Source organism: Ambystoma mexicanum, chromosome 12 (genome assembly GCF_040938575.1).
Source record: "Ambystoma mexicanum isolate Mex_15411 chromosome 12, UKY_AmexF1_1, whole genome shotgun sequence".
Taxonomy (NCBI): domain Eukaryota; kingdom Metazoa; phylum Chordata; class Amphibia; order Caudata; family Ambystomatidae; genus Ambystoma; species Ambystoma mexicanum.
This window is the reverse complement of record NC_090936.1, coordinates 1,166,255,658-1,166,279,190: the sequence shown is the minus strand read 5'-3', so window position 1 is coordinate 1,166,279,190 and position 23,533 is coordinate 1,166,255,658. Positions and strand designations below refer to the sequence as shown.

The following is a 23,533-nucleotide window of genomic DNA, read 5'->3' as shown; positions in this document are numbered from 1 at the left end:
GGAAAAGTGTGGATTCACACCTCCATCCACCACTCGTTATTCCAGTAGTAATACCACGGGACAGAGTGTCAGTAACGGTAAACGAGTGTGAGGGTAAATTGAGGGATTTACTGACGACGTACAGCCAACCTCGTAATGAAGGCCTAAGTGTTTTCTAAAGTGTGGAGCCAGAAATCAAATCTTTAACATGGCCTTGCGTGCATGAGTCCATGGCCTCCGCGGCACGAGCAGGCATGATCTGCTCTCTTTCCCACTGCTTTGCTGCCCTCAGTCATTTCTGAGTAAACATGCATGCCACCGCAGTGATCACGTCCTCAACCGAGGATGTGGATACTGGATATCTCATCTCCGCTTAAATATCATTAAAAAAATCTCATTGCTCACCGAGGAGATGAAACGCGATATGACAATAAAAGTTGAAAGATCTGTTCTGCCAAGAGAGGAGCAGCGGCATTGATCGAATGCGCCTGCCGCTTGCGCAAAGCGACTCTGTGATTGCCAGCGTTGGATTCCCAAGGAGGGACATTCTACCCCATGACAGTTATTGAGACCAAGATATTAATATTTTAATAAAACGTGCATTTTGTCCTCTAAAGCTCTTTGGTGGATAGAGCGATACTGTATTTTTCTAGGACAAAAGCAGACCCCTATTGAGGTAATTCTATTAATATTGGCCCCGCAAAGCTTTCATGTGGAGCGCTAGAGTGTCCGTTAGCTTTTAGGATCACACCGTAGTACCCTTTTTAAATAACCAGAGTGTTCACGACGATACAGTCACAAACATTTTATTTTTCAGGCTGTGTACCGCAGGCGTTCACCCCCTCCATTGGCTCCATGCAAGCTACACGAAACTCAATTTCTCGACCGATTAAGTAGAGAACAGAAAATGGCAAGCAACACCTCACTTAGGAGGTCCAACCCATTAGGCAACCAAGACCTCCAATGCCCATACCCTCTTTGAGCAAGCAATGGGCAAGACCCATTGCCCACTTGCACAGCCCCTTAGTGGCCAGACGAGGCATGCACAACCACCTGCACTCCCGGCAACACCTGAGTCCCGGTTCAGGAAAACGGCCCAGCCGTCGCAGAGAAAGCACCATTGTCACCATCCTATGCTCAAATGGTTAAGGTTTAGTCACCCACGTTTCTTCTGTAAGCCTGGAGTCTTCTCCCCTCTCTATCATCCTCTACCCATCCTCAAAGATGAGACTACCCAGTAGAGATTGGCATCCAAGCTCATCTGCCGAACCAGAGTCCATGCATCACCCGCCTCCAGCAGCTTTTAAAGGTGCATCAGCAAGACCTTGCCCCCAATTGCTTTCATGCTCATTGCGTGCCCATTCCTGCCTTAAATAAGATGAGCATACTCGTCCTCAGCACTTAAGGGGTTAAATAACTAAATGTTATCAACAGACAATTCCACATGCTCACACCTTGGCGTGTTGGATTAATTGCATTCTCGCCCTGCCCGCCCAGGGATAGTCATGTTCAACATGCCAGACATGTGGGAGAAACCCTTGATGCCATGCATGCGTAAGTGAAACTTGACTTGGGTGTTCACCCTCCCTCCTTGTACGACACTCCGATGCCCCTAGGGTTGTGATTGTATTTTATAAATCCGCATAAATAAAGACCATTTTAGGTGGGAACACCTTGAGGACCGCTGACTTTGATAAGCACTCAGGATAGCTCAGCGAGATGAGTGTTCCTCACAGACATGGAGTCGGCCTGCGATTCTCAAGTACGAATCCCAGTCGGCCCGAGTCAGCCCTTCAGTCTTCCAAGGTTGGTGACTAGAGCAGTGTTCAATTTGGTGTTAATAGCGCCTGTTATTACAGTGCCTAGAAGGAGGAACCAAGCATGAGATTCACAGGGCCAAAGGCTTCATTTTAATAGATCATTTTTCTGCATTCGAAGGCTTTATCTGAGGAACCCAATTTTCTCCACCAACTGTGTGTAGGCCATAGAGCGTGTGAAACAGTGTGGGCTGATTTGGTGATCAGGGAGCCCTCTTCAAAATATAATATCAATGAGTATTGATGCTTCAACATCAACGCTAAGGTGAGTTTACATTTTGCAAAAGGTCCCTTGTTTAAGTTTGGCTAGATCTGCTTTTGAAGTCATATATGCCCTGGACAAGACTAGAGTTTCAACGCCACTAGAAAACCCAGACAAATCTGGCAAATATGCGGGTCCATGGAAAGTCCAGAGCCAACCACACGTTATTTGGTACCAATAAAAGAGGTCCGACATCTTTTCCCAGAATTGATCTGATCTCGCAGGCAGCCAGGAATATTTGGTATCAACATGGAACCGAAAGTAGTAAAAAGCCACCTGGTCCTAGGAGTCCTATAAGAGTTTCCCCGTTTTGTGAGAGAAGGTGCTGGGACTGGTACATCGGACTCTAGAAATCTAAAAATTGAGGATCCATTTTGCTTTGCTGGGCTCTAATCATGGTGGTGCAGCTGCCTGGGATTAGTCTGAAGCCTACCCTTCAAGGTGTTAAATAATGGCGGCTATTTGTGATACGGGCTTCACTCATTGCAAGTGTTTCTCGAAACACCTTCTCGTCACAAAAATGGCCTTGGCTAAGCACGTGCGTGTGAAACACATTTATGCCTGGATGCTTAACTCAATGCACTCTCCTACGCGTGTCTGTTGGGTCTTGGCTATTTACTGGAATGTGGCAAAACAATGAAAGAGAACTTTGATCTAGGTATGCGTCTGTCGGTCCGAGTTCCATTTGGCTACTTTTATTTCCAGTCTAGTAATGTGAAACTCAGCCCACTATAAAATACCTTAAGCCGTCAATGATTTCCCATAGTAGAATGAGTAGTCACAAAAAACTTTAACTACTGACATTAGCTGAAGTTCAGCATGTCCAACTGAGTGTATGGTTTCTTCTAAACCTGCACTGAAGCATTGCCTACAATGTGGAGCACTAATCACCGACCTATCACAGAGCCACCCGTCAAAAGAGTTCTTAAAAGAAAATCCCACTGAATTATAGTGCCAGCAGGCATATCTTCTCTTCCGCTTGTTAGAGGCCATGGCCATCAGCTTGGGACCACTAACGTGTGCAGCGGTCACCTATCACAAATAAGAGCCCTCTGCATTAGTCCAAAACCTAAGTCCGAGGACACCTTGTTCAGGAGGTATCAATACGGGAACACCTTTTGTGAGAAGACTCAGTGCTTAGGGCATCTTGGTCAAGATTCCTCAATGGTAAATCACCTTGCTCAAGAAGGATCAATGCTAAGATGTATTGTTTGGTTAGTCTCAATCCTAGGACAGCTTGGTCGAGAGGTGCGGTACAAAAATATCTTGAACAAGAAGTGTCCGTACTAGGTTACTGTGGCATGGAAGAATCCATACTAGGACAACTTGATCAGGAAGAATCAAAGCTTTGACACCCTGGTCAAGAATAGTCAATACTGGGATTCCTTTGTTGAGAAGAATTGATAATAGGACATCTTGGTCGAGATGAATCAATAGTAAGACGCCTTGGCTAGAAAAAAATCAATATAAGGAAACACTTTTTGCATAGCCTCAATACTAGGAAACTGTGGTCAAGAAGAATCCTTACTGGAACACCTTTATCAAGAAGGGGCGATACTAGAACACCTTGGTCAAGAAGAGTTCATACTGGGACACCTTTGTCAAGATGAATCGATACTATGACATCTTAATTGAGACGCCTAAGTACTAAGACACCTTGGTCGAGATGAATCAGTACTAGAACAAATTGTTTTCAGACCGTCAGTACTAGAAAACCTTGGTCAAGCCTCAATAGCAGGTCTCCTTGGTCATAAAGAATCATTACTAAGACACCTTAACGAAGGCAAATCACTACTAGGGGACTTTGTTCGAGAAGCCTCAGTAGGATACATTTTCTGCAAAGCCCCTCTACTAGAGCACCTTGGTCTAAAAGCCACAATACTTGGACACTTTTGTCAATAAGATGTAATACTAGGTCACATAGGTCAAGTAGCTTCAATATTAGGCCTCATTAGTGACTAAGTTAGGTTTAAATCTAGGACACCTAGGTCTAGTGGCTTCAATACTAAGACACCTTAGCCAAGAAGCCTCAATGCTAGAACACCTTGGTCGAGAAGCCAGAATATTAGGCCAATAATGTACCTTGCCCACAAAGCATCAATGCTGGGACACTTTGGTGATGAAGCTGCAATACTAGGACACGTTGTCGCGAATGATCTATACTAGGAGTCATTGTTTGTGTAGCCCCCAATACTACGATAGCTTAGGGCAAAAGCTTCAAAACAAGGAGACCTTCGTTGTAAAGCCTCTATACTAGTAGACCATAGTGGCGATGCCTCAATACTGGAACACTGTGGTCAAGCAGAATCAATACTGATTATCTACCTTGGGTGAGCTATTTATATGTAGATAACTGATTTAGGTTTTTCCCCGGATATATGTACCTATTAAATTGCTATTAATTGCAATAGAAATATCTCCTTGGGATTACCTTTGCATGGAGGTCCGGTATATTGGAAGTGGTGTTTGTGGAAGTTGTAACTTCCGTTGAAAAACAACAACTACATCTATTCATCCGGAAGTGTTCGCAAAAGGCCCCCATGGGCATAAACAATGCTCTCCCCCCCCCGCACCGCCTCCCCCCGCCATTATGAATGTTTTGCTTCTTCACGTGAGCACCTCCCCCTCCGGCCACATGCAAAAAACCATGGTAGGTCCTATGCCTAACCTGCCGTCCTCCATGACTGGCCACTGAGAAGACGTAGCCATTTGAGATTTACAGTGATCATAATGCACAGAACCCTTCCTGCCCAGAACGCACCCCATATTGATAGAATTCCATTAGTCGAAATACCAATCAGTGGCCGAGAGATAGCAAAGGGGGAGGGATGAGAATTCTATATCACTTTGATACATTTGTTCTGGTCTTCGTGTCGCGTCAGAGATTTGCTGGGTGTCCGCCATTTATTCATGATCCATCAAATAATCTTATATTAAAGAGCTGGTGGTCGGACATCCATTCTCTTCATAAATGCACTCAGTGAAGCCCGCATTCACTTTATGTAACATTTCACCCAATATTGTGAAACAATTTCGATAAGAGATGTTATGTTGACTTCTACCACGCACCGCTAGCTCCCAGGGGCTCACACGGCTATGCAAGAAAGTGGACGGGTTGCTTAGTGAGGGTAGAGGGATAGGATAGGTCCAGAACCAGGAGAAACTGGTGTATGTGTGTGTTGGATTGCAGATGGGGTGATCGCGTGCACTGGCTTGTTGTATCCATAAGGGTGAGGCCCAATACTCGGGCTGTTTGTTGTATGTGAATGTCTGTTATTTTAGGTGTGTGTTTGTGTATTTTATGTGCAAATTGGCTGGTATTTAAGGTTGTGGTGGATCTCACTGGCTTGTTTATCTGTAAGGGTGAGGCCCAATTCCTGGGTTGTTTGTTGTATGTGAAACTGTTATGTTGGGTGTGTGCTTGATATGTAAATTGGTTTAAGGTTATGGTTGTGCGCACTAGCTTGTTGTGTCCATAGGGAGCTCCAGTACCTGGGTTGTTTGTTGTATGTGAGTGTTGGTTATGTTGGGTGTGTGCTTGTGTGTAGTTTGGCTAGCCCATGGGTGTGTATAGTACAAGGGATGTGTGGAGGAGAGGAGCAGGAGCAGGGTGGTTAGTACATTAGTTAGTACACTCAAAGTTCTTCTTGTGGCTAACCTTCACGATTCTATTTAAATGTGACGCACGGATAATCTTCACGATTCTATCTAAATGCGACGCACAGCTAATCGTCACGATTCTACCTAAATGTGACGCATGGCTAATCGTCACGATTCTACCTAAATGTGACGCATGGCTAATCGTCACGATTCTACCTAAATGTGACGCATGGCTAATCTTCACGATTCTATCTAAATGTGACGCACAGCTAATCTTCACGATTCTACCTAAATGTGACGCACGGCTAATCTTCACAATTCTACCTAAATGTGACGCACGGATAATCTTCACGATTCTATCTAAATGCGACTCACAGCTAATCGTCACGATCTACCTAAATGTGACGCATGGCTAATCTTCACGATTCTACCTAAATGTGACGCATGGCTAATCTTCACGATTCTACCTAAATTGACGCATGGCTAATCTTCACGATTCTACCTAAATGTGACACACGGCTAATCTTCACCTGACAAGACTGTGAATTGAATGCAAGAGCTGTGGCTGCTATTATTGGGTATAAAAGGAGATCTTCAGTTCTTACTATGCTGGATGTGTGAGCGCACACATTTTGTTTGTGTTATTTCACATTGTTTTTCTTTCCCCCCCCCCTAGGGCATCGACCCGAATACATGACCACAAGGTAGGAAGTGAAGACTAAATCTGTAGATTCATGGCGAGAGCTTGAGCGCTGTCTTGCAACCAGTGTGTAGCTGTTTCATTGCCTGCATTGTTTTTGTCTCTGCATGCACACTTGCACACACACACCTACTGATCTCCTCACTGCACCACAGACGGGCACACACGCACCTGCACGCAACTGAGCTTGGCTGACAAACTACCCCCACGCCACTTTACATATAGCTATGTTCAGGCATGCACACTCATACATCTGACTGCTAGACCACCAGTGGGTGCAAACCCACATACGTACTTGCAGACATACCCCCACGTGTGCATGGCGCTCTAGAACTGCTGTGTAAATGATATCTCGTGGTGTGAAGCACTCACCCCAGAGCTGCCAGCTGTGCCAATTCCATCAGGAGCAGTGCTGGCTTTTCAAACAATAGTGCTTTACATGGACTTTACTTTACAGGCTTGGTAGTTTCACCTTTTTACATTATAGGTTTGTCCTACAAACCCCATCATGCAAAGTGTTGTTGGCTAAATATCTAGGCCTGGATGAAAGTGCTCTTGAGTTCCACGGCGGCGTAGCCAAGTCTGCCTTCATGCTTTCATGGGACTCCTTGCACATGTGCATTTTCATTTAAATTCATCTTTAGTTTCTGTTATGCAGTTGCCTTTCCTCTGTTGTCTTTCTTTATTGACCAGGATTTACCTTTGTCCACAATCATTGCACTCTTGCGGGCGGGGGTCTGCATCCTTTGGCTCTCTGCGTGTTTAGGACTACAAATCCCACCAGCCTTAGCCAGGATAGTGAATGGTGAGAGATCATGGGAGTGGTAGTTGACAGCGTCTGGAGAACCACAGGTTGCAGACACCTGATAGATGTGTTCCTCCTTCTGTGCCAGTTCCCCATCTCTCTATTTCACAACAAGATGTCTCCGGGCAGCAGAAGAACTAGAACATTCCATCCCTATGCGGATCTATGCATCCTCCTACACCTGGCTAGATGTGATGGGGAAGCTTGGATAGATTGCTAAATTACAATCACGCAAACCTATGATTCTCGCTGCTGTCCCCACCCCCTCCACACCGCTATTTTCTTTTTTACTGGTCTCCTCTCAATCATGTGCTTAAATGCACCGCTTTCTCACAATTCCCACTAAACTCTTTATCAGAAATACATATTCTATTCCCTTCCTTCTTTTGGGTGTCCTTCCTCTAAATATCCACTCGGTTGCCTTCACCCTGCACCCCTCTTTATTTGCACTAGTGTGTATGGTAGAGGAGAGATGGCACCGCCTTTCATTGGGGGAGGAAAGTACACACAGTCATAGTGGGGGGGGGGGCTGTGTTACAGAATCAAAGGAGAGGTCTCCAGTTGTCATTTGTGAGGAGCTCATGATATGTTGGCCCGTGAATGAATGGCCCCAATCAGTCATGTGATCAGTTGGGGACTCTGTGGAGGTTCCCTGTGTTGTTGCACAGGTACCCTAATTCACAAGCTGCTCCATATTTGCTCATGAGATGACTGGCGTTAAAGGTTTGTGCTTAGCTCAGTAATTATTTCCATTTCCTATAGGCTGCCAAATGTTCCCTCGAAACCTCAGAAACACAGGAAGCCCAGACCCCGGTCCCAGTTTAATGTTAAATTGTTCCAGGGGGATTTGGAGTCCTTCCTCCAGGTATTCAGATCTTTGCAATGCTGATCTCGCCCTAGCGGGGACCGGGCAGCCTATTCTGCCCCGGTCCATGCTTTACTCCCGCTGGCCAATGTAACAATTTCTGAGGTCAAAGGGGAAGAAGCTCCGGCGTCGGCCATTGTAGTCCACCTGCCGGTATGGTGTAGGTAGAAAGTAGTGCTCAGCGGCCAGTTAAGGCCACACCCCCCCCCGAACAATGCCTTTATGGGTATCGTCACCATTGCGTAACATTTCTAGCCGCACAGGCAGGAAGATGACTGGGGCCTGAAATCTCTATGCTAGGTTGCAGGGTCAGTTTCCAATCCAATGCCCACTACATGACACTTTGATGACGTCACTGAAGGAACCCGCCGATCTCTCCTTTTCCCTCATGTAAGCGCAACTGGTTGCTGTCCCCTGAATAGCTTTAAAAGCCTGTTTTTATAATTCCTCTACTTTCAAATCACCTGTTATTCAAACTACATAGACAGTACTGGTTATATGTGATTTTACTGACCACAATTACAGCGTAGTACATTTCATGGCGGTCAAAACACTTATTTTTTATTTTAAAAGCCCCCCCTGCTTTCCACCCTTACAACGCCACCACAATCCCATCCGGACCCATTTTAACCCCTTACCCCTCGACCCTTTATATATTTATTTAATCTTTTCAGTGTTCTTGTCCGCTCTGTTATGTACCAGTCTGTAATGTTTGCGATGAAATGCCTGGATACCGAGAGTACTCACCTTGGATCCATCCCCTTGCATTGATATGAGACGGGTAATGTGTCCCTTCATTGGCTTCAGGCACATTATGTGAGGGATGTGTAAGACCTTGGGCAGTCCCCTTGGCTCTCATATTAAAAGAAGGCGTGCTTCAAATTTAAAATTACCTGAACAATTTAAAACTAATTTGTATAAGTGCTGACATCCCCACCTTTCAACATCGTTCTGCACGTGTGGCTAAAAAAATGTATTTCAAGGGGGAAGAGGCCTCTTTCATCTAAACCTCAACTGGTGGCATTTGGTAAAATATGCACCAGGACTCAAACCAACTAGATCAAGGGACTGGACCATCTCCAAATAGTGCATGGAAGATGAATGCTGACTCCCCCCTGACTGGAGGGAACTGTTATATTGTGTTGTGGTGACTTGGTTGTAGTGCGCATCTGTGCTGTATTCACTCTCTGCTTTCTTTTCTCGACCCTGTTCTAAAACGCGCTTGCAGCCGGGGACGAAGGAACTCCCACGCCAGACACCAGGTATAGTGCTTGTGGGGAGCGGACTTTCGGTCTTGGCGCTGTTCGGCTGTTCTTGGCTCTCATTCCCCTGCCCTCCTTGGGAAGGAATGCCTGCGTTCAGATATGAAGTGTGTGTAGACCGTAGACATCTACTCGCTCAGCCTCCCTGTTTCACACCGTCCTTTTTCAGAGCCGCCAGAGTGCCAGGGGACCACTCCGGTGGTGATAGTGCGCGGTACAAGTAACCTTTAAGATTAACATTAACTCCTGCATTCAATTGATGGTTTGTTGCCCGAGGTATTAACACAGAGTGGTTCAACCCTGTGAAAATCCATGCTCTTAAGCAATTCACATTTTCTTTAAAAGAAATTCTAGGTACAAAATCCCAGCTAGGTCAGAATAACACATTTAGTCATTGTCTCAAAATGTGTACTCTTAACAAAAATTAAACTATCCCTCACAGGCTATAACTCCCTGAAACCCTTATCCGCTATAATTGTCTTGTTTGTATTTTTTTTACAATTTAAAAATGTTGGCGCTATTCTTAATAGCAATTAAAACATAATCTGGTGGCCAGTAACATTAGCATTTGCATACATTTCAACCACATACATCATAAAATCTGGTAAAAAATGTGTTTCCTTATATCTTTTTTTACAATTTAAAAATGTCGCTGGTTGTCTTAGTAGCAATTGAGCACAATACATGGATGGCGCAATGAAAGGTGGCTGCATGCGTTTCAACCAAATGGATCCCGAATATTCTTAGGGGGTAAAAAGCATCAAGATCATATTTCTGTCATAAAAATATGATCTTAGTGTATCATCACATGAGATTTTTTAATAAGGGTCCAAAGCGATCAGACCTACCCTGTCTGCTGCCTTAAACCTAGCACTTGCAAATTGCTGGCTGCACTACCACTGTTTGTTGCCTTTATTATTTATTTATTTATTGTTATTTATCTGTTTCTCCTCTGCTTTGCACTTTCCACTTCTCCCCCCTTCCATGCACTTTTCCCCTCCCCCTCTCCCATGAACTTGTGCGTTCTCAATGTCACTGGGCCTAGTAAGATCGCTGTTTTGTTCTCCCCTGTTCCCCTCCCTTGCCTTGTCGCGCTCTGAAACACTTGTGTACGAGCGCGATAGAAATAAAATATCAATATCAATATCTCTATCAATCAATAACTATCTCAAAACTCTGGTGTCATTTTATTTTTTTAAGCATTTTGGTGGTTGTCTTAATAGCAGTTCAGAGAAAAAAAAGTGACCAATGAGAGGGCTATTTGCATAAATGTCAACCATACTCCTAAATAAAACATTTACAGACTATTGAAAAGCGGGACAACAAAAAGAATCAAGTCTTAAGATCTTTGAATGAAGGCCCAAAGCAGGTAGGAAATTAACTTGGGGTTGGACCCCATTCTAATCCTCTTTCGTGAAAGCTTCATGGTTTGCCCCCCCCAAACCTCCCAAGCATGCTGTCCAGTACTCTTGGCCGCCTCCTGCCGCCGGCGGTTCAGGGGTCCAGGGACACATGAAGCCTGGCAGCTAAGAAGCATACCAGACACTTTTACCCCCTGGAAATAATTAAATAATAAAGAGCAAATGGGGAGGAAATACTCTTAACAAAAAAAAACAAATACATTGGAGCGCCACCTGCTTCCACCCACACATCTCCCTTACTCAGCCTTGCAGCAGTGGACCAGCCTTGGGGTTCCACAGCTCCCTTACTCAGAGCTCCAGCAGTGCACCAGCCTTGGGGTCCCACAGCTCCCTTACTCAGCGTTGAAGCAGTGGACCAGCCTTGCGGTCCCACAGCTCCCTTACTCAGAGCTCCAGCAGTGCACCAGCCTTGGGGTCCCACAGCTCCCTTACTCAGCGTTAAAGCAGTGGACAAGCCTTGCGGTCCCACAGCTCCCTTACTCAGCCTTGTAGCAGTGGACCAGCCTTGGGGTCCTACAGCTCCCTTGCTTTGCGTTGCAGCAGTGGACCAGCCTTGGGGTCCGACAGCTCCCTTACTCAGTGTTGCAGCAGTGGACCAGCCTTGGGGTCCCACAACCCCCTTACTCAGCGTTGCAGCAGTGGACCAGCCTTGGGGTCCGACAGCCCCCTTACTCAGTGTTGCAGCAGTGGACAGCCTTGGGGTCCCATATCTCCCTCTGCAGACCAGCCCTGGGGTCCCACAGCTCCCTGGCTCTGCGTTGCAGCAGTGGACCAGCCTTGGGGTCCCACAGCTCCCTTGCTCAGCGTTGCAGCAGTAGACCCGCCTTGGGGTCCCACAGCTCCCTTGCTCAGCGTTGCAGCAGTGGACCAGCCTTGGGGCCCCACAGCGCCCACCCTTACTCAGTGCTGCAGTAGTGGACCCGCCTTGGGGCCCCACATCTCCCCCTGCAGACCAGCCTCGGGGCCCACAGCTCCCTTACTCAGCGTTGCTGCAGTGGACCCGCCTTGGGGTCCCACAGCTCCCTTACTCAGCGTTGCTGCAGTGGACCAGATTGGGGTCCCACAGCTCCATTGCTCAGCGTTGCAGCAGTGGACCAGCCTTGGGGTCCGACAGCTCCCTTGCTCAGCGTTGCAGCAGTGCACCCGCCTTGGGGTCCCACAGCTCCCTTACTCAGCGTTGCTGCAGTGGACCAGATTGGGGTCCCACAGCTCCATTGCTCAGCGTTGCAGCAGTGGACCCGCCTTGGGGTCCCACAGCTCCCTTGCTCAGCGTTGCAGCAGTGGACCCGCCTTGGGGTCCCACAGCTCCCTTGCTCAGCGTTGCAGCAGTGGACCAGCCTTGGGGTCCCACAGCTCCCTTGCTCAGCGTTGCAGCAGTGGACCAGCCTTGGGGTCCCACAGCTCCCTTTCTCAGCTTTGTAGTAGTGGACCAGCCTTGGGGTCCTTCTTGTTGAATTGAAGTTACTGCCAAAATGAGCACTCCCCGCCCCCCCCCCTCGCTTTCAAGGTGCAGAAACCTATACACTTAAGAAAAAAGAAAGGGACTCTGTTGCCCACTTTCTGTACCACCCACTCACATGTATCTGTAACTAGCTCCTGGATGCCATTGGACTCACTGCGCTATATAAATGCATAACAAATACAAGTGGACTGCAAATAATAGAGGTCACTATTTACGGAGTCCTTGGGGCATATTACGTGCCCGTGTAAGTTCCGATTTCAGGTCTGCATGAAGTGATACCAGCCCCTGTGCTGGACCAACAGCTGTGATTGCGTTTTAGAGCCCGGCTGTGCCATGCAGACATAGCTGTGCCGTGTGAGGCCTCGCTCCCGTAGCATTCAAAGCCAGCGAAGCGACGGGCATTCGCCATTCTCGTCGTGTGAGGCTGATGCCAAGCAGTGGTGCTGGCACAAGCTGCCTAAGAATGCCCCATTGCTGATGCCACAACAGACTAAAAAGAAGAGTCCGTTCTCATCTCCCTGAAATGTATCGCCCTGCATAGACATGCCTTTCAAAGTGGGCCTCACATTGGGTGATGTAACGTAAACATGTGACGTAATCATCAACTGTGCGGTGGTGTGTCATGAAAGTAAATGAGTTTACTCAGTTGAAATGACATTGTGCCATTCTTCAACTAGTTTTTGTATTTTAAAATGTGCCGTTACCCCATAATATGCTAGGTTATTTATAACGTGCTTAATACCCAGAGGTTTCTAAGCGCGACCCGGGGATCGAACCTGTGGTGCTCAGTGTCCTCTTGCTTCCAAGGCGAGGACATTGCCCCTGAGCTATCGTCCCTTACTCCCTGGCCACCACCTGCACCCAACACTTCTCTCCTCCCATTACCCCTCAACATAAATTTTGCCACAATGTAATTTCAGCAATGGAAATGACCACGAGGTAATTTACTTCAATAAAACAACAATGTTGGCATTGAGTAGTGTAGCTGGGTCCCACTTTCTGTGCAGGCAGCATGATGACTGCGATTCCCCACAAGCCCTGGCCCTGTGCACTGATGAGGCTGTGTGGAGAGGTATTTTATCAATCTGAAGCACCCACTGTCACTGCCAGCCCTGGGTGTATTCCAGAAGCCTTTGGCCAGAGTAGGGACTCCACGCTCTATTAATGCGAGGCCTTTGGCAGTCCCCCTAGACGCGCCCGCCCCACACGGCCACTTGGCACTGTGCGCCGAAGAGCTCGCTTCCTTTCCCCCAAATTGTAAACCATATTGTCCTCCCTTCATTTCTGAACCCAGGCATTTCCGTCCGGCCGGCTTTCGATTCTTGGCGCATTTTGCGCGCGAACAATGTGCGCCCCGCGCGCTTTGCAATTAACATTCCGTCCCACCCACGCGCGTTCTCTTGCAATTGCGCGACTCCGATGAAAGATACAGAGTCCTCATTAGTTCTGTCGGAAGCCTTGTGGCCCCCGCCGCTGCATTTCCACCAATGCACGAGTCTCCGGTAAACTGCGAAACGCCATTATGCGGCTGGCTTAATTGACGGCAGCTGTGTGGTGTGGAGCATGTTTGTGCCAAGCCCCATCCTTGCCATGGCCTGCCTTCTGTTGGCTTCTCGTCCGTGGTGTTATGTGGTGCACGGATAAGGTCTTGCGGTACGCGCTGGTGGACGGAGTACCCCCCACTTTTTTCAGAGGGCACCTTGATATGCTAATTTCTGGTGACACCACATGCAATTGGTATGTTAACGAGACCCCCGTCAATTTTTAGGGCTTAGTTGTGTGATGTCATGATGCATGTTTTTCCAGTCTCCACCCACGCTTAGAGACTGGCAGGGGTTCACGTTGGCACACCTCAGACTGCTTCTGAGCCACTGTATCTTGATTCGCTGGCATAATCGATGTTACCCTCTTTCCTGCCCACCATATGCATTGTGCTTCCTTTCCCAGGATTCGGGGCAAATCATTCCTCGGATAGTGGAGAGCTGTATTCGCTTCATCAACCTGTACGGTAAGTGGATTTTCTCCTAGTTTTGGGGCGCCTGTCTGGCATTTCTAGCATTTGCGCTTATTTATCGAAGGCAACATCATTTAGCCATCATTTTAACAAGAGTTAAGTTCTCGGACCTCTGCTTCACTTTAAAAATGGATCACTGCAGCACTGTCGCAGGCCGGAAATTTTAACCACAAAATACTGAAACACAGCATACAATCTGCCCTCTGGGAGCGCCGACTCTTCGCCCCTTTTATGATATCAGTAATTCTGTGCCCGTTGCAATGTGTGTACAAGCAGCTAACAAAAACATGTAGCTAACAGGTTGCCGTCTTGGAAGCCACAAGTACATATTTTTCCAAACCTATCTTTTTTAATTTAATTTATTTATTTAGTTGGTTTTTTATAACCCGCCTAATACCGTACCTGAGATTGGTTTCTAAGCGTGGATCCGGGATTCAAACCTCTGTTGCCCTCCATGGGTTGCCCCTGTGCTATCCTCCGTTTGCTCGTTTTACAGTTCACAGGGACTCTCCCTCTGGGCTGTATGTACCATGGCTGGAGAGGTGTCTCTGGGACTCTCCCTCTGGGCTGTACCATGGCTGGAGGGGTGTCTCTGGGACTCTCCCTCTGGGCTGTACCATGGCTGGAGAGGTGTCTCTGGGACTCTCCCTCTGGGCTGTACCATGGCTGGAGGGTTGTCTCTGGGACTCTCCCTCTGGGCTGTACCATGGCTGGAGGGGTGTCCCGACCCCACACTGTTATCATAATAGTGCAGATGAGTTAGCATTAGAAAGGGAATTTTTGTAGGCTGCATTTTCAGCCAGTTTGTGGTGGTTTGTTTTGGCAAACGGTACAGAGGGAACGGCAGTCTCATGTATTCTTGTCTTGCACCCTCAGGTCTCCAGCATCAAGGAATATTCCGGGTGTCGGGCTCCCAGGTGGAAGTCAACGACATCAAGAATTCTTTTGAGAGAGGTAATTTTGTTTTATTTTTCAAAATAGTTCTTTGGGATCCTAAACTTTGATTTATTTTAATTTTATTTGAGGATTTATTTCGCACCACTGGTATATGAAATGTTTGAAAAAAATTAACAAATTGCATTCTTATATCCTGCTTCATGCCTGAGTTTGGCCTCGAAGTACGGACCGGGGTTCGAACCCGTGCTGTTTAGCATTATCTTACTTCCGAGACAAGTGCGCTCTGAGCTATCCTCCCAGCTGACTGCCGACAATGAAAAGTGGAGGAGGGAGAGGGGACATGGGTGACTTGTCACAGTATTTAAAAATGCAGCACACTCTAGATTAAGACTCTTTCTACTGGCCAGGGATGCAGCACACAATAAAAACGATTTCAAGTTTTTTACATTCGGATTCAGTTTTTGAGAAAGCAGCCAACCCATCTCACACACCCCTTTAATGTACACCCTATGTCGCAATGGACCATGAACCAGGCCGGTGTGTAATAATGAAATATTTATTCATTTTTAATTTTGAATAAAAATCAAACACATTCAATATAGGGCAGCAATAACCAGTGTTGTGATAATTTCACAGTAAAATGATAGGATACACTTTGTTTAACCTTCGAACATCAGATACACAATGCACAAATGAATGAAAGTAAGATTACTTTTTGGGTAGTATTTTCGAATGGCACCACAGTTAGGCATTCCCCCTGCAACACTCCCTCAAACCCCTGTTAACCAGGTTTTGTGTGGGTGGAGGGGAGGAGCAGGGAGTCCGGTATACTAGGCAAAATTCAGAATAAAAATCCGGCCTACCACCCCTGAATGGGAGGCCAAAATCGGATAGAAACCCTTGAAAAATGTACAAAAGGGCACTCGGATTACTGAATGGTTATTTCACATGTGCGGTTAAATGAATAAGACAAGAAAGGGTGTGACTGTACTCAAAAGCCAGAAACCTTACAAGCTACCAGGCAAGGTACTAAACAGCAGGCATACAGTTTAGAAAGTCGACTTTGGGAAGGGAAAACGGTGCAGCAAGAATCACGTGGCAAAATTGCAATTTCTTTGGTTTCACAGGTTTAAAATAGGCAAACAACTTCAGAAATGAGCTAAACAGAATCGGAAATCGGTTTTGTTGATGAGGTACAAAGGCGCCTAACAGGCAGGATTCTAAAGTGAAAGGGGGACTCTGGATGGGTGACAGTGTGGGATTCTTAGTGGAAAAGAAAAATCTGATTTTTAAAAGGAAACACTTTCACGGGCAACTCGGTTTTGTTAGCAAAATGATTGGTCCTACTCCAACTATATTTTAGGGGCTGAGTATTTTTAAAGAAAGACACGGTACACAAGGAGGTTAATTTGCAAGGTTAACCTTTCCACGCCATATTCATCTCTGTGGGAAGATAATTAATTTATTTAAAAACGGTACTATGGACTTGCACAACGGACTGAAATGATTTGGAAAGAATTGCGCTAACACATGGAGAGTAACACAGATTCTTTTAAGGACAGGACACACTAGGTATACTGACAATTTAAGAAGTTACTAGGGTACTTACAGGGTTTCTTATAGGGTTGCTAATAGGGTTGGACAAATTGCAAGGTAACATAATGGTGTATGAAGCTTTTAGATATTGGTGAGGGGTGATACTTACAAGAAGCACTTGAATTGGGTAGTTTGGACCGCTAACTGGGTATCTGGACAGTGGGACAAGGGTCTGGTCACTGCGCAGCGGCGGCGGCTCTCCTCTAGGGACACAGCTAGGCAACCAGTGTCTGGTCTCAGTGGACAGCGGGTGCATCAGCTGGGCAAAGACCGGTCTGGTCACAGGATTCTCCCAAAGGAATCTGCAGCCTTTCCTCCTTTCTCCCTGAATTATTGGGATTGTTGTAGGGTTGAATTCTGGATAAATGGTTCTGCCTGGATAGGAGGTTCTGCTTGAATAAGATCAGCTACCTCTGGCCTGGCTCTGCAGTCTTGCTGGGTGAATGTAGAATGTCTGGATTCCTGGATGTTGATTTTTGAATGTCTGATTCTTGAATGTCCTGACTTTTCCTAAGCTTCCTCCTTTTATAAACCGGATGACATCAGAGGATTTTTACTATGTGGGCAGAACTAAGCTGGACATACCTCTAAGGTGGGATAGGTCAGACTGTGGATATTGCCGCCTCCCTGAAAGCAGATTTAACCCAGGGAAGTGACATCTGTTTTAGTGTGGGTGTTTTTATGATGTGCTTTGTTCTACCACAGTTACTTTTGCCAAAATCAGTTATTAAACAAAATGCTTATATTTACAATTGTAAGCCTCCTGAAAATCAAATGGGCATACCCCATATTTTACAAGGAATATGTTGTTCCAACTCCCAAGTTTGTGCAATGTGTTTCGTCCTTCTGTCAATCTTTTGCCATTTCTATTAAAAATATTTGATCAAAAATCCCACAAATGGATACACACAAGCCTATCAATGTTGGGCATATTTCCCACCAACTTTCATAACTGTGTCATGTACGCTTTCTCCAGAAATGTCTTTTTACTGTCGCTCGCGCACACCACATGTCAAGAAGACCCACATGGTCTTATTTCAATGGTACACAAATTACATTAAAACGGTCATAATTTCACATTATTGCTTCTTTGGGTTACTGAAATAAATGCTTTACTATAAAAAGTCTTTTAAATCCAATGGATGGCATCTGTCACTGGAGGGTGGTCCTTAAAATTTCCACATCTTTCTCCCGTCTGTGTCAGTTCTGGGCAGCAGCGTTACCATAGCACCCTTTGATTCTGGCAGATGCAGCTGAGGAGAGGTGTCACAAGGAATTCACACTTTTCATTTAGTGCTGATTCCCCTTGTTCCATTGTCGCTTGCTGGAGAAATGCCAGTCAGTCTGACGACGTCACGAATTCTCACACCTTGGCCCTTTCATAGTTTGTGGAGGAGATTCCTTTCCCAGGAAGGTTAAGTGCCTTTGAATTTCCAACCCAGGCTCCTTTATTCTGCTGTTTTCAAACACACATTTATTTCTTCCTTACTTTCTTTCACAGAAACCAAGTCTTTAATAAATAAATATAATATACACTTAAACCTGGACTGAGAGCTCTCCCCTCGTTTAGGACGGTGCACGATCAGTGTGGCAAAAGATCCCTGGAGCTGTAACAAGTCTGGGCCGCACTGGTGAGCAATTGTGAAGGGATGTAACGAGCAGCGATAGTCATTTAGGGCAGTGATTCAACACTGATCATTACTGCTGGGAGCTGCGATAGAGTGGTGGCACCCATGGCAACAATGGAGTCAACTATGAGTTGCCGGCATTGGAAGGAGACAGTCCTAAGACACCTGAGAGTGTCAGCGGGTGGTCTGCAGGGAGAGCTTTGTCTAGTGTGGTAGGGGGCAGTGATTAGTTATCCCCTACACTATTGAAGCCGAGGATGGATGGATGAAAAGAGGAAGACATCCAAGGGACAGACTGAAAAGGCAGCAGGTACAAGACAAGAAAGATGGTGCCGGATTGCAGCAGGCAAGACACAACTGGATTTATCTGAGGAGGAAAGGAGACTCATGGACTCACTAGATTAGTGGCCTGCAACCTTTGGTTCTCCTGATGTTTTGGGCTAGAATTTCCATCAGTCCTAGACAACAGATAATGGTGAGGATCAAGGGAGTCCTACTCCTAAGCACCTTGAAATCTGCAGGTTGCACCGCCCTGCCCTAGATAAACCCCACACAAACATCGAACGTCATAGATGCCTGGATGGCATCCATGGAAGTCAAAATGGAGGCGGTTGCATCTTGAATGGTTTACAGAGAGAAAAAGGTTTAAGGTTTGGAGGCAGAAGTGGGGGCCATTGAGACTGCATAGCTAAGTAAGGATCCAGCGACAAAAAACCTGGAACTTTCAGCATTGTGCTGCCAGCCCGTTCTCCAACTGGAAAGCAGTGTTCAACTGAGAGAACGAGGCAAATCACTGGATGTACAAGAGGTCAGATTGATTTACTATAGAACATCCTCTGGGACACAGACAGACGAGTGGAATTGGTCCAGACCTACAGATTACTCGCTAAAAGGCCTTGAAGGAACTGCGAGAGAAGGGTTCACGGCAGGGGTGTTGCTAGGTCTGGAAAAGACCTGTGGCTATGCTAATGTCGGAACTGTCGGGACAGGGGGCTAGCTAGCCTTTTGGTTGTAGCTCCTGAGATTCTATCCGGGGCTACAACCAAAAGACCAGGGGCTCTAGCCTCCTTAGCCCCCCCCTAGCAACGCCTCTGGGTCACGGTCATTGCAGTTTTAGGAGATTGTGAAAAGAGGAACCTGGTGCTGGTCACTTCATTCGTACATGACAACTAGAGCATCTTCATTTCTTCGGCCATCCATTACACCAGGGAAGGCAGGATCTGGTGGTTCGAAGACGACCACTCCAGCCAGGGATGCAGACGTGAGTGGTGCGGACAGCCTGACTGAGAGCCGCGCATAATAAAAAAGACCTTGGGGCTCATTACAAATTCCCCAGTATCCAGCCGGTAGTTCAGGTGCGATGCCTGGGAACTACAATGCTGCCTCCACTGCCAGATATCCGGCTGTTACTGGGATATTACAGGTGGCGCAGTACAGGTGGCAAAGACGCTGGTAAATCCCCATTCCCACGGAGGCCCAGATGCAGCATAATCAACCTGTAAAAAAAAAGAAAATCAACCAATTCTCCTACGACCAAATAGATCCGACGTAATCACCCTAAACCGGCAACATATACTTTCCCCCTGGATGACAACTTTTTGGTCACATGTGGAGTGACAACACACATGTCTCCCGCTCACCATTTGACCTCCTCATCTTGGCTTCCACAGAAGTCTTTGTGGAAAAGGACTTCTGCTGTGCCTCCTCTTGAGAAGTTTGTTGATCAGTGGTCTTAAAACTGCGGGACCGGCCCCCCTACAGGGCCCCAAAGGATGTACAGGGGGCCCAGACTATTTAAAAAAGGATTAGGATGACTGTTTAATATGAAAAAGGATTAAGGGGAATGCGTTTAATAGAAAATATAAGCATTAGAGAATCTGCTTATATTTTAAAGAGCCTGGGCCCCCCTGCACATCTGTTAGTTCCCTTGGGGGAGAGGGGCAACCCCTAGATGTGGGCCGGGGGGGGGCGGCAGAAACTATAGTTGTACTCAAGGGGATTCTGTATAAAAAGTTTGAATGCCACTGATCTAGATTTTAAAAGCAGAAAGCTTCCCTCTCTGGTTAGGCTATGCTGCCACTACTCAGAAATAAGCATTAACTGGATAAGACTAGAGACCGCGGCGGATAGTCCCAATTACATATGTCCAATTACAGTTTTATTAGCGAAAATATGGGGATCTGGAAAAAGGAAACTGAAATCGAGGGGCAGACAGTGCTGTCCCTGCAGAACTACGGCACCAGAGGAAAGGAAAAACCAAGGGTTGATCACATCCCGTTGAGGCACAGTGCGCTTGGAGGGGGTGGGATTGTACCTGTTTATTGTATACCTTTATCCTCAAGAGTTCAATGCCCCTGCCACTGGGGGGCAGTCATTCTAGTCTGCCTTTCAATGTTTAGAAGACGGTTTATAGTCATAATGTCGAAAAAAAAAATGTCAAACAATAATGTCGATATCCTATACATATAATGTAAAAAGTCATTTTTTAGAAAAAAAAATGTCGACAAAAAAATGTCAATTAGAACTATCAACACCTCACCCAACACCCCCCTGCCACCCCTCCCACCACCCTCTCACCCCTCATACTCAACACATTCTAATTATATATTTATTTATTTATTTATTTTTTCAATAAATAATTAAACAAAAAGAGTATAATTTACTATGGGGGGTCCCCCCAACCCCCCCTCACCCAACACCCCCCTGCCACCCCCCCACACCCCCCACCACCCTCTCACCCCTCATTCTCAACACATAGTAATTATATATTTATTTATTTATTTATTTATTCAATAAATAAACAAAAAGAGTATCATTTACTATGGGGGGTCCCCCCCAACCCCCCCTCACCGAACATCCCCCTGCCACCCCCCCACCACCCTCTCACCCCTCATTCTCAACACATAGTAATTATATATTTATTTATTTATTTATTCAATAATTAAATAAATAAAAAGAGTATCATTTACTATGGGGGTGTCCCCCCCAACCCCCCTCACCCAACACCCCCTGCCACCCCCCACCACCCTCTCACCCCTCATACTCAACACATTTTAGTTATATATATATTTATTTATTTATACAATAAATAGAACATTTCGAAAAAATATCGAAAAAATGTCGACATTATTGTTTGTCGACATTATTTTTTTCGACATTTATTTTTCGAAATTATGACTGTCGACATTTTTACTGTCGAAATTATGACTGCCCACCTTAGAAGACCACTGGCGAGAACAAGGACTACGGAATTTAGGTAATTTTTACTCAGTGGGTTTGTCTTGATGTTTACAGCATGGTCCTAAAATGCCATGTGCTAAAATGTGATCATGATGAATGTGCAACGTGGCAGTACATTTTTTCCATTTAATTTTCTTTTTGTCACAGGGGGTTCTCTCCCTCTACAGCAGTGGTCTTGAAACTTTTTTGGTCTTGGCCTCCTCACCCCACCTGAGCAAAATGTTGGCCGGTCCGGCTCCCCCAAAAATGCCAAAGGGACAGTAAGGCCATATGACTATGAACCATTGTGCACCGTCACCGCACCCTACTGCAAGAGCAAGAGCTTCCTGCACATGCACATGCACACAGAGGCCTGAGCGTGGGTGCTTTAATGCTTCACTCCAGTCTGCTGTCTTCGTATGTGCGAGGAGGCACAGGAGCTCCCCCTTGCACATATAGACATGCAGTGCCCCAGCCAGCATTTCCTATGAGTTAAGCAAGGCTTGGATGCAAAACACCCCCAGCTGTGCATGGCTCATTGGGCTTGCGCAGCTGGGGAACTGAACTGTCAATGGGAAGCATTGTTTCCCTTTGACAGTTCAGCCCGCCGAGGAGCACTCCTTCAGCTGGAAAAGGCAGCTGAGGGGAGCGCTCAGTGTTTCCCTGGGATGGCTCCTCCATAATGCGTGAGGGGGCAGCTGGTTTGATGGCCGCTCCCCCCTTATGGACGAGCCGCTCCCCCATTATGGACAAGCCGCTCCTGCCCAGGCCTCCCCCTAACTCCACTTCCTGCATAGTCCCTGGACTGGATTCCCACCCGCTCGTAAAACAACCACAGGGCTCCCCACCCGCTCCAAAAACAGTCCTAGGACCTCACACCTCCTCCAAAAACAACCCCAGGACTCCCCCACCTGCTTTACAAACAATCCAAAAGACCCCCCCCCACCCTTTCCACAAACAACTCCAGTGACCCTCTCCTTAACTCATATAATCCCGGTCTCGTTTCGTTCCTGAAACTTGATTCAAACACCCTGAAGATGCGCTCTCTGGAAAGGGATAGAGAGCACGCTACTAGGGTGTCTATTCCCTGAGTCAGCTACTTCCACTGACCCTATGCCTGGTCCCGTCAAACTGAGCATATGGGGCGGAGGCCATGGTAGGGAGGGATATCCACAAACATGCATGTTCCATCCCACGGCAGTTTCTTCTCTTTTCCTTTTTTCGTTTTTTTTTTTTCATTTCAGGTTGGGGTCCCCCCCACAGTTTAAATACCTCTGCTCAACAGCCATTTCCACTCCCCCCACTGTGGAAACGTTCTCCCTCCCTCTCTCCCCCCATGCATTTTGGCGACAGTGTTTTTGCCTCCGGCATTGGCACAGTGGCGCTCTAACCTTCTCCGATGCCACATTTTCGGCTACTTCGGAGTACTCTGAGGCAACGCAAACCAGATTAAAAGTCAAAATATGCAGAAATCAGGTGGGCGAAGAAGGTGCGCAGTGATTATATCAAATAGAAAACAACGAATGAAATTTCAATGAATGAAAAAACAACAAATACCAAAATAACTCATTTTGGAAAAAAACTAAAAATGGGGTTGGAAGTGGTTTTGGGGTTGGGGGAACTGTATTACTAAAAAAAAAGGAGGCAGGTTTATGGGGGAACCCCCCAATAACAATGAAAAAGAAATGTGTTATTTTGGTATTAGTTGTTTTTTATTTGTTTAAATTTCATTAGTTGTTTTTTTAATCGATGAAATCATATGTCACCACGAAGAATAATATACAGTAAGCTAAAGTTCAGCAAAGGGTCTATGCTGGGGGGGTCCCACCCCTGTGCCACGTCCTGGGGTTCCCACCCCTGTGCCACGTCCTGGGGGGGTGCCGGGGGGTCCCACCCCTGTGCCACGTCCTGGGTGGCACCCCTGTGCCACGTCCTGTACTACATGTAGAGCAGCTTGGGGTTCGGCCGGGGACACTGACAATGCATTCTGATGAGGGTGGGCTTGA

General features: G+C 46.5%; 1 protein-coding gene across 3 annotated transcripts in view; it reads left to right on the top strand.

Annotated features, from left to right (window-relative positions):
- SRGAP1 (SLIT-ROBO Rho GTPase activating protein 1) overlaps positions 1-23,533 on the top strand; it is a 640,444-nt gene that overhangs the window by 503,422 nt on the left and 113,489 nt on the right. For all 3 annotated transcript variants that reach the window (XR_011281914.1, XM_069629793.1, XM_069629794.1), the window contains 4 exons: positions 6,335-6,362; positions 9,257-9,290; positions 14,121-14,181; positions 15,064-15,141. Coding sequence is in view for 2 of the 3 variants with exons in the window: in XM_069629793.1 (XP_069485894.1) it covers positions 6,335-6,362; positions 9,257-9,290; positions 14,121-14,181; positions 15,064-15,141 (201 nt within the window). In the remaining variant the exon portion in view is untranslated. The remainder of the gene's footprint in view (positions 1-6,334; positions 6,363-9,256; positions 9,291-14,120; positions 14,182-15,063; positions 15,142-23,533) is intronic.